This window comes from Bombus flavifrons, chromosome 5, assembly GCF_040668555.2.
Source record: "Bombus flavifrons isolate JBK064 chromosome 5, iyBomFlav1_principal, whole genome shotgun sequence".
Classification (NCBI taxonomy): Eukaryota; Metazoa; Arthropoda; class Insecta; order Hymenoptera; family Apidae; genus Bombus; species Bombus flavifrons.
In genome coordinates this window covers 3,528,943-3,544,491 of record NC_138446.1, presented here as the reverse complement: position 1 = coordinate 3,544,491, position 15,549 = coordinate 3,528,943, and the positions used below count along the sequence as shown (strand labels likewise).

Sequence of the window (15,549 nt, the reverse complement as noted above, 5' to 3'; positions counted from 1 at the left end):
TTTAATTACTCCGATACAAATTTTTTATCCTTATTGGCCCTTACCATACACACAACTGATCGCAGTTTGTCAGTTTTCTTTCAAATGTATTTTATATCAGCTGTCACGTGATTTTTATCTAATATTGTACGAATTGTCTTTAATCGTGCTCGTTAAAATGAAAGCTGATCATAATTTAATTTTGACTGGAACGTTTCATGTAGAAATCGCATACGTGAAATACGATTTCGTGAAGAACAAGATAAGATTTGTATTTTTTTAAGAAAAGCAGATACGACGAGCGCTTTATGCGTAATTATAATTTGCTATATTTAAACGAGTAGCTTATATGTATTATCGAATTTGTTGAAGATACAATAAAAATATTTAATATTTATATTTTAATAATGTATAATTTTGCAATAGTGATGGTTTCAGCTAAACAAATATTTTACTACCCTTTATTTGTAATATATATATATAAAGGATATAAATCTTTTTAAGACATTTATCAGAGTTTATTCAGAAAAGTAACAATTTTTGTATAATATATATATATATATATAATATATATATATATATATCACTTATAGATTAATAGAATTTTGATTGTATTGGTGATTATTTTAACGTGTAATATTACAAAAAAGCATTTTAGTGTATTATATTTCACAAAAAGTATGTGTTAGGTAAGAAAAATACATATTATGGCTATGTTCTTAATTGCAAACATATCGACGAAAATTTGCTCACGTAAAATTCAAACTGGTATTTACAAGAATTTGCTTAGTAAGCGCCCACAATTTATTTGCGCATCGGCTTTTTCGACTGTGAAAGTAAGATTTTGTAGTAACATAATTGTCAGCGATACTGCCAAAATTTCAATTATATTATTTCGAAAAATATCTAGGTGCTGGACCCTACGATACGAAAACACATAGAAAATCAAAAAATAATGGAGAAATTGCAATATCCTGAAGCGTATCGCGATGAAACCATTGTCGATAATTATCATGGTGTCGAGGTTAGAATAAGAAAAAAGATAATCTTTTTAAATGAAGTTTATACGTAAATATGTTCATAAATAACATTTCTTTGATGATAGAACAGTTTATCTTAATAAACTAATAGTAGTACGAGATATATTTCTACTTTTTAGTTAAACATAATGATAAATTTTATTCAAAATAGAAATTACAAACAATATAAAGCATGAGACTTTATCATTCTTATTACCAGGTTCAAGATTCATATAGATGGTTAGAAGATCCTGATTCTGAAAAGACTAAAGCATTTGTTGATGCTCAGAATGCTGTTACCATACCATATTTAGCTTCATGCAAAGCACGTCAAGATATTCATGATCGATTAAAACAATTATGGGATTTTCCAAAATATTCATGTCCTGCTAGATATGGAAATAAGTATTATTTCTATAAAAATACTGGCTTACAAAACCAAAGGTAATAATAGTAAATATTAATCTATGTTTGATTATTACACATGAATATTTCCAGTGTTCTGTATGTACAAGATACATTGGATAGTGAACCTAGAATATTCTTAGATCCAAATACTTTGTCAGAAGATGGTACCATTGCGATTACTAGTAGTAAATTTAGCGAAGATGGTAGCATATATGCATATGGTTTGTCTATTAGCGGGTCTGACTGGTGTACAATCCACTTTATGAATACAGAAACTGGTACAATTTGCATTTTTATCTGTAAAAAGAATTTATAATTACATGGCTCATTGTCTCAATGCTTAAATAATACATACAGGTGAAAAATACCCAGAAATTTTGGAAAAAGTAAAATTTTCTCCAATAACATGGACTCACGACAATCGCGGAATCTTTTATGGTTGTTACCCAGATCAAAAAGGTAAAACCGATGGTTCAGAAACAGAAGGTAATCGAGATCAAAAGCTATGCTATCATATTGTTGGTACGCCTCAGTCAGAAGATGTCATTGTAGTTGAATTTCCTGAAGAACCTTTATGGAGGATGTGAGTGATACATTATGTATGTGTTTTAACAAAGTTGATTAATTGTAAATACGTATGATTGCATCCTATGTGTTTCATACAAACATATTTGATTAAATATTACCTAACACACTTGTTGCATATGTTTCTCTATCTTTAGAGGCGCACAAGTTTCTGATTGTGGAAAATGGTTAATTGTTACACCTGTGAAAGATTGTAGAGATAATTTAGTTTACTTTACGGAATTGAAACCAGAGAAGAAAATAGCAGAAAAGTTACAATTAACCCAAGTAGTTGACAAACTTGAAGCTGATTATGAAGTTAGTGATAATAGTAGCATGAATATTTATTCTTTTAGTTTTAATATCTTTTTTACTACTTAACTTTTTTTTTCCTAATTAGTATGTAACAAACGATGATACCAAGGCAATATTTCGGACAAATAAAAACGCGCCGAATTACAAATTAATAGCTATAGATTTATTGGATTATAAGCAAGAAAAATGGGTTGATCTTTTACCAGAACATCCTGATAATGTATTAGATTGGGCATGTGCAGTTGATGGTGATAAATTTGTAGCTTGTTATATTGCAGATGTTAAGGTAACCATGAATTAATATTACTCAAAACAAATACAAAAAATTGTAACATTATGATGAAAAAATTTAGTATTAAACGAAGTAAAAATGAAGTTATGATATCATTAATCTTGTTTGTTTTTTGTAGAATATTTTACAATTACACAGTTTAACAAGTGGTGAAAAACTTAGAATATTTCCGCTTGATGTTGGTACAATAGTTAATTTTGCGGGACAAAAAAAATATTCCGAAATATTTTATCAATTCAAATCATTTCTAGTTCCTGGTATCATATACAGAGTTGATTTGAAAAATGAAGAAGAACCACAAGTTAGTATTAACTTCACAAATAATAGTGATATTACTAGGAACGTAACTTTAAAGAAAATTAAAAAGAATTGTACTTGTATATATATAAATGTATTTATAGGTACTACGCGAAATTAAAGTAAAAAATTTTGATCCAAGTTTGTACAAGACTAGTCAAATATTTTATACAAGCAAAGATGGTACAAAGATTCCAATGTTTATAGTAATGAAACATGTAAGTATTGTTTAAATTCATTAAATTTATACTAAACAAAGTACAATAATGGATCTTTTATTTAGGATGCAGTTTTGGATGGTTCCATGCCGGCTTTATTGTATGGCTACGGAGGCTTTAATGTTAGCATTCAACCGACGTTTAGCGTTACAAAGCTGGTGTTTGTTCAGCATTTAAATGGAGTACTTGCCGTGGCAAATATTCGTGGTGGCGGGTAAGTTGAGTAAGCAACGACGTTAGTCGAATGTGTTTTTATTTATAATATTTTATTATGTATTTTAGTGAATATGGAGAAAAATGGCATAATGGGGGACGATTTTTTAACAAACAAAATGTATTTGATGATTTCCAAGCCGCTGCTGAATATTTGGTCGAAAAAGGTTATACTACTTCTTCGAAACTAAGTATTTTAGGTGCCAGTAATGGAGGTTTATTAGTTGCTGCATGCGTAAATCAAAGACCTGATCTGTTTGGTGCTGCAATTGCTCAAGTTGGGTAAGTCGATATGCTAATTTTATTAAAAAATGTTTATCTTCTATTTTATCTTATATTTTATGTTTTACATTTATTGTACAGGGTAATGGATATGTTACGTTTCCATAAATTTACCATTGGTGTTGCTTGGGTATCTGATTACGGTAGTTCGGATGACCCAAAACATTTTGAAAATCTTCTAAAATATTCCCCGTTGCATAATGTGAGAATCCCGGAGAATGGACAGTATCCCGCAACATTATTATTAACTGCCGATCACGATGATCGAGTAGTACCATTACACAGTCTAAAACTTATCGCCACTCTGCAGTGTACGCTGGGAAAATTACCACAACAAACAAATCCTTTACTAATTAAAATAGAGACTAAAGCCGGACATGGTGGTGGAAAACCGACTATGAAAGTGGTTAGTATTAACATATAATAATTAACTGATCATGTTAAAATTTGTAACATTGTAATCTAAATCTAATTAACATTGTATTTTTCATTTCAGATCGAAGAGAGTACAGACATTTTAGCATTTATTGTGAAGTCATTGAACTTAGAATTTAAATTGTAACATATATCAAGAATATTAACATTCTTATATTTGATACTAAGTACAGGTCTTTTAACACAATTCTGTCCATGGATCAAATCCTTTGTATTTTATCCTTCTTTGATTGTTGTGTTACTAATGTGGATATAATATGTTAGTAGGGAGAAAAAAAAAGTGAAAAACTTACTTTGTTCCTAACAGTTAATTGGACAGAATTAATTTTAATACATTCGAGAACATTAATGCTATACAATGGGAAGTGTTTTTACATTATGATCGTTCATATTACGAAATAATATTTCGAAATATTCTAGAATGCTTTTTAGCAAATTATTTTATAGTAAAAATCTTTTTTGTATCAAATAAAAAATTTATGTAATTTACTATAGCCTATCTCTCCCATTTAATGTAACAAAATACATTTTCTAATTTACGTTACTACCTTCTAGGATTAAGTGATAATATTGATCAAATTATATATAATGTGATTTGTTATTTTTATTAAATATTGAATAACAAGAAAAGATTTTATTGATAAAATATATTATTGGACTTTTATATTTTACGTACATTTAACATTAAAAAATTAGGAAAAATAATATAGGATATCTTATTTTTTTACAATATTTGTTTATAAAGTTTGTAACAGAAACTATATATAAAATTTAACAACATACATTAACAATATTTTTGTCTCTAACTGCTATAATAGTATCACAATTCATAATATGTAGTCCTTAAATGTGGATTTATACGTTTCTAATATTATTAAATTTATTAATCAAATTTCAACATTAGCTCTTGGAAATAGAATATTAATATAACGAATATGTTTGTTTGTACTTTCCAGATTAATTTGTTCAGGAACTTTTATTTCTTATAATTTTGTGCGAAATATTTATAATGAACGAAATAAATTATTGAATGATGCATTACAAAACTATTTCAAACGACTTAAATTGTTTATATTCTTTATATTTTTATATTATTATTATTTCTTTATATTGTTTATATTCTTTTCTTTGAAGCAAATTTGCTCGAATACAAAGCAAATATATAAAACTAAAGTGTCATTTATTTTGAAAATAAGATATGCATAACAAAAGTTCATATTAAACACTTAGTATATTAAAAATAAATATAACATTACTAGCAAAAACGAATATGTGCGTTTTATTTTTATACATTGTTCTATGTGCTTGTAAAAAATTATATCTATATATATTATGTTATTAACTAATATTTCGTAGGTCGTTCATGAAAATCTTTTTAGTATAAAAGCGGAGGAAAGTCAATAGTTCTTAGTACTATTTACATCGCATGTGCAATACCCTAAATATGATTAATTATGGCACGTGATAGATTTAACGCAATGCCTGAACGCAAATATTAATGTTTAGATTTGAATGCATTTGATATATAATTTGTAAGTTCATTTAATTTCCATATCACATTTGACAATCAAAACCAGTAGTGAACAGAGCGGTGAAGAATTGTGAAAACAGTTTACCCATATATTGTTCTTCTTTTACTGGCCACATACCCTCCATGAAACCAATGTGACCGCCGCGGGATGTTACAACAACAGCTACATTTTTAGTTTCTGATATTTCTTTTACTGGTATGGCTAAACGAAAAAAAAGATATTAAAAAAGGTTATTATCATGAATAAATTATCTTAAATAAATAATATAAAAAATAAGCACGACTAATGTAATCATTTGGTGACTTAAAATAATAAGTTACCTTGAAATGGTTGAAATGGGTCGTCTGCAGCGCTGAGACACAATAACGGCACGTCAATCAAATGTAATTTGTCATGTATGGTTGCATTGGAATAGTATTCCTCTACATTTTTGTAACCGAATTGTTTCACCGTAAAATGAGAATCAAACTCTCTCAATGTTTGACTCTGATCACATAAAGAAAGAAAACACATTTTAAAAATAATAACATTAATTTTAAATAAATTTTAAAAGTAAATATTTTATAGTAATTTTAGTAGACAAGCTTACTTTAAGAATAGTGTCAATGTCAACGTCGAACATTCCGGTTTCCGAAGAATAGTGTAAACGCCGTAAATTCTTACGAAGTGTGCTGGCCAAATACTTATTTAACATCAAATTAAAATAATTCTCTTCCGTACTTTTCGTTGCAGCGAATACGTTCCATGGCACGGATATCAAGAATCCCCCTTTCAGTTTTCCTTTTGCCATTACTCCTTGTTGTGCTAAATAATTACCTAAAATTAATCTGAAAAATACATGCATAACAAAAAAAATTATTATTATATCGCTACTGATACTGTCATAATATATTAATTACATCTCTTATGTGCTTTCTGTGTATATATATGAAGACGATGAACAAACAAATGATTTACACACACACACATACACACATATATATGTCGGAGACGAAAAGGACACCAGAACCCTCGCCGGAGCCTCGGAAAAAGCTATGAACATGTAACGAGGGTGGTTGAGTGAAGTACTGTTACTCGATCTAGTCGTGTTTGATTTGCGATAATAGGGCCTAGACCCAAGGCGACCATCCGTCGCCGAACGTAGCCGCGGCCAACGGGACGGGCGTGCGATTTAGAAAAAAAGGCATGGAGCGATAGTATGACCCTCATTAAAAGGATACCCATAGAGGTACCCGGCAGTAAAACACGCTAACGGTTCCTTCGGACAAGGAATATTAGATATTGAGGCACGTACACAGCACAAGTCCAGTTAGCCTAGGACCGGCTATAAAACCTGGGTTTTTTTGGTAATTAAGATGCTTCTAACGGACAAGTAGTCTTTGTCTCAAGTTGACCAATAGACAGCGACGTCAACTTCCCTCACTTCGAGAACGAGGGCTATCCTGGACGAGTCCGATGATTTCGTGTCCTGGGAGACACCCGCATCAGAGTTGCCCTCGGTGGCATGATTGAGACGAGATTCATTCATTCTGGAGAGCTCGCCTACGAAGGTAGTCGCGCCTTCTGATCCGAGTAAGTGCATCCCGTTGGTCGCGGATTCGTTAGGGACATAGGGATACCAATTCGACTATCGCGAGTGTAGTCACCGTCTTTGATTGTCGCGTCTGGAGTGCTTGCTCACGGAATACGAGTTCAAGTACGCGGGATAAGGTCATGATGGCCGACTCCGAAGGAGGCTCACCAAACGCCCCTGGCCCTAGCATGGGTCATTCTCCGACATATATGACACTTAACAACTGTCTTGCATATAAGGAAAAGATTTTCTCATTACCCTCCCATCGAGATCCCTGTCGCTCCCAGAGGCACGTGAGGGTGAATCTTCTTCACGTATTCGATAACTTCTGATAAATCGTCACTATTTGCAGCGCAATACATTCGTGGAGTCTGAAATTGTACAATTATTTAATTAAACTTCCATTCCAATTTCCAAGAAAGAAGGATAAGTAGACTGAACGTGTAGAATTGAAACAACTCGAGAACAATAAGATAAAATACCATTGACTTTGTTCTCAATGCATTTTCATTCATTCACCAATTTGATAGAGTAGAGTTGTATATATACAGGGTGGTTGGTAACTGGTGGTACAAGCGGAAAGGGGGTGATTCTACGCGAAAGAAGAAGTCGAAAATATAGAATAAAAATTTTTCGTTTGAGGCTTTGTTTTCGAGAAAATCGACTTTGAATTTTCGCTCGGTACGCGTGCGGTACGTTATAACGGATCTCACTGTAGATCGTTGTGTCGATGGAAAAATTTAAAAAAAAAAAAAGAAAAATTAAAAAAAATTTTTATTCTATATTTTCGACTTCTTTTTTCGCGTAGATTCACCCCCTTTCCGCTTGTACCACCAGTTACCAACCACCATGTATATATATGTAGTAATATGTACATGTATATAATACATATTACTAAATATAAATTACTAAAACAGACAAGTTAATAAAGGAATATGATAGAAAGATCGATACATATTTTTTATACAAAATTTATGTATGTTCCTATACCTTTAATTCTACGCCTCCTAATCCCCTGTTGTTGAAGATTACGCATCGTATCCCAACTTTTTTTGCGGACGAGACAAGGCACTTGATATATTCTGCTTGACTTGCGCCGGTGAGTCCTGGCAAAATAATCACGATGGGCGAAGTAACGGAACATCCCTGTTCCGCCCAATCCAGAGCCACTTCACCCCCATCCGACAAGGTCAGAATCTCTCTGTGAGACAATTGATTAATTAGATCGAAAGCAAACGAGTCTGGTAATTAGCTTGTAATCGTGCACTTCAAGACAAGAGCGGTCATTAATCTTTGCTTGTACCATGCTACAATAAGCTCTTCTGACGTAAGAAAAAAAGTATACATTACTTAGGATAATTAATATTCTGATATAAAAATGCTAGTATTTGAATCAACAATTTAATACAAAAATAATTTGATTAACAATTAACATCTTTGATTTTTATATTTCAATTCCAGTCAGATAATTTTCTTTATTTTCAATTGTAAGCTTTCTTTATTGCACAATTTTTTTCTCTTCTCATATGGGAATTTATTTTGTACAAAAATGGGAATAACGTTAGACGTAAACTTACCAACCTTTTATAGTGAATAGGTGGCAAGATTCGCGATCTAAGAAGGCTTGCTATAATGGTTTGTGCCCTGGATTCGAAACACCATAGGGTTGGCCAAAACTTGTTCCTCACTAGAGATACGTGCTCTTCTAGAAATGATCGGAATGGTCCATTCGCACATACCAGCATAGGCGTCTGAAAGTCATTTAAAAGGCTTGCTATTTTTTTCATCAACTTATTGGTCGCAATGAGCGGTCTGATCAACGAACATTAGAGCTGAGCAGCTGCAGGGGATTGACGATAATTTATAAGTACCAAAGAAATTGAAAGAATATATTTATTCATGATAACTTTTTGTTGCTTGACTGCTGTAATCACCTTTCAATTATCATGTATTATTACGGGAAAACATTTTTTGATATATTAATTTAATAACGAATTACAAATTCTCTGTAGATAGAAACTTAGGAAATATTCGATTATTGTATGAAAATGGGGAGTCAAGTGTTGCAATTATGAAGATAGAGAAACGATTCTATTTCTTGAAATTAAAATTTTAGACTTGCTGAATATAGAAATGGATAATGCGAGTGAAAGAGAAAGAGGGACTGAGAGTCGGGAACATTCGACAAATATTAAAGAGTCGCAACAAGCTGCAAACTTTAACTCAAAAAATTTTTATTTTTGATTTGTGGTCGATGAAACTTTTACCAACACATTTGTTACATTTTTCTGACTAAAATTACATCAGACACAATATAATTTAGCGTATATTTGCTTATTTAATAAACGATAACTAAATACATATCAGTAAGTAAATATAATTCAGATTATATCATGTTTGGTCTTATTTTCATCAGAAAGATTTCTTAAATACATTAGTAAAAGTTTAATTAAAAAAAGTCAAAAATAAAAATGTTTTACTTTTGAATTAGTACCTAAATACATTGTCTCAACGATATCTGACACTGGATCATATTACATTACTCGATTGCGGCGGGCCATCGAGCCTCTGGCTGGGTTAGGGGAACCTCTCGCAACACCCCCCCCCCCCTTTCTCCGCTCGTAGTAGGGATGACGACTGTGCAATTATGCACAGGATCTGTTTGTACGATTATCGGATGTTTCCTGTAATTATTCATAAGTTTTTATGAACGAATAAAATATTTATTTCACGAGTAGCGTTTCTTGTACTGTATGTACATGGCTCATAAAAAAGAGAAGAGAAGTAGATTAATTATCATCGGTAAGTTCATAAACAACTTTCTGTGATAGTGGATATAAAATAGATAAAGACTATAATTTGTATCAGTTTTTGGAAAACACTGTTTATATTTATATATTCTCAGATGATTTGATGTTACATACATGGTGAGTTGATGTTACGTAAGTCATAAACATAATTTTCATTTCCATATACATATATAACATAATACTTGAACTAGTACATAGTACATTTATGTAAGTTATTTAAATTCTATGTTTTGCTACATGCACAGGGTTATGCATTTAACTCGGAACCCGCGCTTGCAGTACATTGAGTATGTACTGTGAGAATGGCAACAGTGTAGCATGAGGCTTACTACTCCAATCAAATGTTGTGAACCAATTATGAGCTGTCGAATACTGACATTAAATCTGTGATTTAAAGATACGTTCGTGTTCTGTAAATAACTTCTAAATTGTGGCATTTGAATGCGATTTTGAATAAAAATTACATTGCAATTACATTTCAGATAAGCTAAATTCAAGATATCTGTTATTAAAAAATTGAGCTACATGTGCAAACAAAACCGCAAATCGTTGGGTGAAAATTTACCAGGCTCGCTTTTTCAGCGATCGTCCTCTCCTTATTGCGACGTTAAATTTAAAGTCCTTCGGCGACAACCAAACCACTCTGTGTTCTCACCTAATTATACTTCTAATAACAGCTAATAAATGGCTTACGACATTTGATTGTAGTAGGAAGCGTATATGTTACACTGTGACCGCTTTAATATTCTCGCGAGCGCGGGTCCTGAGTTAAATGAATAACCTACCCTGTACGTATAGAAAGGTACAGTTTACGTTATTGAAGTACGATAACTTAAATTTACAAAAGTAAGATTTCTTCCATTGTTCTGTTTATATTGATACAAAATTGTACGTTAATGTATGGAAATACATTATCCGTTTCCATTTACACTTTAACCACAAAAAAACCACATATGCTCCTTGCATGTGTTTGCAGCAAGTGTAACATAATCTCTACACCAGGTTCTGTAAATACTTTAAGATCACTATATATTCCACGTCTTTAGATCGAATGAAAAAAGAAGAGAAAGGTAAAATCAACTAATATACTGTCCTGAGAAGATATTCTGCATATCGATTTTTTTCCCTGATAGATGAACATTCTTTTTCATGATGAATAATTTTTTAAATTTCACTGTTTTTGTCTGCTTTCTTGCCACATACAGATTTGCATTTTGTATTCTTTATTTTCTGATCACGTTAGTAACTCACTACTAGATATATATTTACTGCTTTCAATAAATCGTACAAACAGATTTAATGTTTATCTATGTATGTAGATAATAATTGAGCACGTGAATACAGAGATGTTTATGATTACCTAGTATTGTATTATTTTTAATTCGAGTAGTTGTTATTTAGCAAATACATACGATGTTACCTGTTCCGGTGTTGCGTGCGTTGCGCGCGCACACCGAATGCGCATACAATATGTTCAGTGCAAGTGCCTCGGAGTTTTTAAGGTCGAATTAATAGATGGTACATCTCCTCGTGGCTCGTACGAACCATGAAGGGTACGTGAGAGTTCGAAGTATTCGTAATCGAATCATTTCGCGGAAGTCCTGATAATATATCGACACAAATTAAAAAACTGATAAGAAAAAATTCTTTGACTTTGAAAGTTTCTCGATAGATTAATTAAACGTGATTATCACGAAACTTTAATAACGTTGCAAAAGATCTATTTAGGTCGTACCATTAATAGATTAGACACGGAATATTAAATTAATATGAAATATACAGCAAATATCTTCTATTGTATATTGCAATTTTTAAGTAATTCATATCAAATAATATGAATTCTTCATCGTTATTTATAAACAAGTTGCTTATATATGATATTAGAGATATTAGACTTTCAGAGATGGATTATGTGTGGTTAAGGTTAATGTACTTTAAAATTATCAATGCGGTTATTAATGATTCAACTTTGTAGTTTTCCCTCATCATGAGTCACATCTCCGAGTAGCGATTATTTCTCCGTGAAAGTCTAAATAACTTTCGCTTACAATTAGCCTCAGAATGAATTTAATGTTTCAAGTTGTGTTGGCGAAGTTTATCTTTCTACAATAAATGGCGTTAATAGAATGAAGGCAGACACTATAGACGCGTGACTCTGGACTAAATGTGGTGCTGATTGAATTTAACGAAGGTTAAAAGTCTGCGGATAAATGCTATCCGCCGCGCCGTCGTGTTTAATTCAATTGAAAATTTAGATTCAGTTCCAAAATATTCATACGTGGGAATCTGTTTACCTATTATTCAATTTTACTTTCAATCATGTACCAATTTCTGTATTATTCTTTTACGATTTATATTAATAACATTAAAAGTTTATATTAAAGTTATTATTTTAAAATTTTCTGTTATCTATCTTCTTCTTTTAGAAAAACCTTTTAATTTATAAATATAGTATCTTCTCTAGAAACATAAATAATATATCATTCATAATATTTAAATTACCACTTTATATCCCCACCATTTTTCTCTAAAATCCACAAGTACATTGGTATTACTGTCATAAAATCATATTAAGTGCTTGTACTCAATCGGTCAATTTATTAATAATTCATAACAAGGTATACTTCATTTTTTTCCATTGTTCTATTTACGCGATTCGTAACTAATAATTAATTTCCGGGAAAATAGTAACAAAATGAAACAGAAGGTGTATTTATCAAGTTACTCACTTTAACAACTTCAAAAAGATAATAAGCGCAGAATCCAACGCCCAGCAGCGCCCCGTAGTAGGTCGTCGGAATGTCGAGAAGTGGTCCGAATAAATTCAACATCGTGCACTTTATCGATATGTGCGACGTGCGACAGCTGCTGTCACTGGCGTGACGTGAACTCCAATGATTACCAAGACCGTTGACAATCTTTGCTCGCCGAATGCCGATAGCGAACAGCCAATTGCTAAGCATTAGGATGGACTCGGTTGACCACGCGCATGACGTTCGAATAATTGAACAGCCAACTACATATAGATGTATCTCACTAGACGACCAACCGGTACCGCTAGTCATACATCGACTATACAGAAACGTATACTCGAGATTCAGTCACGTGCACACCAGTGAATCCGCTCTCACACTCATGGACTAACACTTATGTCATTCTATACGTATACGCATTCAGAGTATAGGAGTCGTGTGCAAGGTATACAGTATACCTGCAACCGAGAATTATGTAATATGTACAATGATTTCAACTTTTATAATAGTACCGTCAATGCAACTATGCTTCGATCATTTTACACGTGTTAAACTGTATTTGATGAAGGTAAAATTGTTAGGTACAAGTTACTTATGCACGAAGTACTCACATACGTGTGTTAGTGACATCGTATTGTTAACATATACAAAACATTGGTTTTCTTATTTATACATGGTGTCGTGATATTATTTTAGTTCGTTACATATTTGTGTGTAGACTTTTTTTAATGTATCTATGTCCGAGCAAAGTATTGAATTTATGTTATGCTTTTGTACTGTTTTTACAATTTCGGTTATATTGTGGAGCTTCGTATACACGTGACGAACATGATTACGAGCCGACAAAATTTCGCTTACATAAGTGTTCATAAGTTCGTCCACATGTCGCTTAATGTGTGTCATACCGTTTATTTTCAATAAATCGCGCCTATTTTATACAGGGTTGTAATTTGGCGAAATCGTTCCCCTACTTAAACTTCAATTTCAGGCGGATACGGAAATAGTTTTATATATTAATACTTAATGTAAAAAATGGAATACACATTTTAAGCAAAGTGGTTAGAATAAACAAATAGAAATATAGTTTACTATTTCCGTAGTGATAGGAGGAACTTTTTAATTTATTCAGTATAGTATTGCAAATTGTAAATACCACATTTCTGTTTTATACGACATGCATTCGCGGCATGCAGTCTAGATAAGATTGCGGATAATGTCGATACAAATGTGGATTACGTGAATGAAATGTAAATAACTGAAATATGAACTCAGTTCATAAGTTCGTGTTTTTATAAATTTATTAAAAAATAACGCGTAAAAATAATTTGATCGGCAAATATGTGAATTGGAATAAATCTTAATATATATTTTTATAATTCTGACATAGCCAAAATTACGTACTTATGGGATTATGAATCTTATTATAATAAACAGACGTTAAGATAAAAAAGTATCGATAACCTTCAAATAATCTGTATTGTTACTTTGGGCGAATATTTATTGTAATAATCAAATGCACAGAAGCACATTTTTTGTGAATCATGTTTTTTTATCTTCAGTAATAGTAGAAATAATTAAGTATTCAATATATACACTCTGTATATATAAATGTAATATTATAGCTGCCGAAAGCGAAACTTTCTTTCTGAAACATCATTCTTTTTTAAATTGAGCAATATTTATCTCCCAATTATCATTACCCAGAAGGTTCTACGAAATTTACAGCAATAGCGAGTAACTTGTGAACATTAATAACGTACAATTAATCTACTGCTAACTATAATTCGTTATTATCAAGATATATGGTTATCCAATCGTTTGTCGACTTCAAATAAAATAATATTGTATATTATTTATTTATTTATTTATTTATTATTGCTTAGTCCGTGCCTTTCAACTTTGGACGAACTTTCGGTTTTACATCTCTTATATCTATTTCGCTTTTTATATATCTACCTCCCCTTTTATCCACTCTATTATATTGCACTCCCTTAATTATTCTATCTCTAAAAACTAAAACTAACAAAAACTAAAAACTAAAAACTAATGACTAAAAAACTATTGCAACTTTGGGCTTTTGTCTCCTTGTTGTGCTTCCTTCCTGTCGTTCCTCTCCGTCATGTACTATCCTTCTCTTCTCTATTATTGCTTTTAGTTCTGTTAGACCTTCTCCAGTCTCATTTAGTGTTTTTTCTATGTCCTCTTGTCCTCCCGTTACTTCACATTCTTCTATTACATGTCTCAGGTCTTCTTCTTTCCTTTTACGTAGTCTGCATCTGTTTTCTCCCCCTTCTTTCCAGTATTCCCTTGCTTTGGTCTCGTTTTCACATCTGAATCTTGCTAATATTCTTCTGTCCTTCCAGTTCATCCTCTCTTCTACGTACTTTGGTAATTCTTCTTTGGCGATTAAAATAATATTGTATAACTAATATAATAATATTTTATCTGTATAACTTGTGCCATAGTCTGTGTTTATTTTAAGAAGCCGCTAATGATATTGAGTCACAAGGTAATAAAATTCTTATTACCATGAGTCGGTAAAATTTGTCTTTTGAATCATCATAACGAAAACATTTCTGATAAAAGGTGACGAAATTAGTTTCAAAATGTACAATATTATACCTACGGAACAGAATATAAAACTTTATAAAAGGAAAGGAAAAAAATGTTAAAATTAAAGAATATTTTTTTAATGTCCTATTATTAAGTAAAATTGACGAGAAAATCGATTTTGAAAATTCATCGAATGTGTAAACACTTAACTCCGATACCGATAAACTAAAATCGATAGACAGATAAAATACTGAAAACGATAAAATATTCTATAATTTACCAGGATGAAAGGAAAGATACAACGCG

The 15,549-nt window shown here is 31.6% G+C and overlaps 2 protein-coding genes across 2 annotated transcripts; one reads left to right on the top strand and one right to left on the bottom strand.

Moving 5' to 3' along the window:
* Positions 1-600: 600 nt before the first annotated feature.
* Positions 601-4,511, top strand: LOC138180446 (prolyl endopeptidase). Its single transcript, XM_069114328.1, has 13 exons — positions 601-815; positions 890-1,003; positions 1,219-1,442; positions 1,497-1,684; positions 1,764-1,989; positions 2,129-2,288; positions 2,371-2,571; positions 2,696-2,878; positions 2,979-3,092; positions 3,158-3,306; positions 3,375-3,587; positions 3,669-3,993; positions 4,084-4,511. Exons 1-13 carry the CDS (start codon positions 687-689, stop codon positions 4,147-4,149), a joined length of 2,292 nt encoding a protein of 763 aa, XP_068970429.1. The 5' UTR covers positions 601-686; the 3' UTR covers positions 4,150-4,511.
* A 767-nt stretch (positions 4,512-5,278) lies between these two features.
* Positions 5,279-12,988, bottom strand: Hydr1 (abhydrolase domain containing Hydr1). Its single transcript, XM_069114327.1, has 7 exons — positions 12,667-12,988; positions 8,709-8,878; positions 8,118-8,328; positions 7,386-7,498; positions 6,144-6,381; positions 5,875-6,040; positions 5,279-5,755 (listed from the first exon to the last, which is right to left on the bottom strand). Exons 1-7 carry the CDS (start codon positions 12,898-12,900, stop codon positions 5,577-5,579), a joined length of 1,311 nt encoding a protein of 436 aa, XP_068970428.1. The 5' UTR covers positions 12,901-12,988; the 3' UTR covers positions 5,279-5,576.
* Positions 12,989-15,549: the final 2,561 nt, after the last annotated feature.

What these genes read in the sequence shown, in the direction of transcription:
- LOC138180446 (XM_069114328.1), top strand. Translation starts at nt 687, where the DNA reads ATGGCTATGTTCTTAATTGCAAACATATCGACGAAAATTTGCTCACGT. An exon ending in CGGCTTTTTCGACTGTGAAA is followed by an intron (nt 816 to 889) that starts GTAAGATTTTGT and finishes AAAAATATCTAG; the next exon opens with GTGCTGGACCCTACGATACG. An exon ending in ATAATTATCATGGTGTCGAG is followed by an intron (nt 1,004 to 1,218) that starts GTTAGAATAAGA and finishes TCTTATTACCAG; the next exon opens with GTTCAAGATTCATATAGATG.
- Hydr1 (XM_069114327.1), bottom strand. Translation starts at nt 12,900, where the DNA reads ATGCTTAGCAATTGGCTGTTCGCTATCGGCATTCGGCGAGCAAAGATT. An exon ending in ATCTTTTTGAAGTTGTTAAA is followed by an intron (nt 8,879 to 12,666) that starts GTGAGTAACTTG and finishes AATGACTTTCAG; the next exon opens with ACGCCTATGCTGGTATGTGC. An exon ending in CCCATTTCAACCATTTCAAG is followed by an intron (nt 5,756 to 5,874) that starts GTAACTTATTAT and finishes TTTTTCGTTTAG; the next exon opens with CCATACCAGTAAAAGAAATA.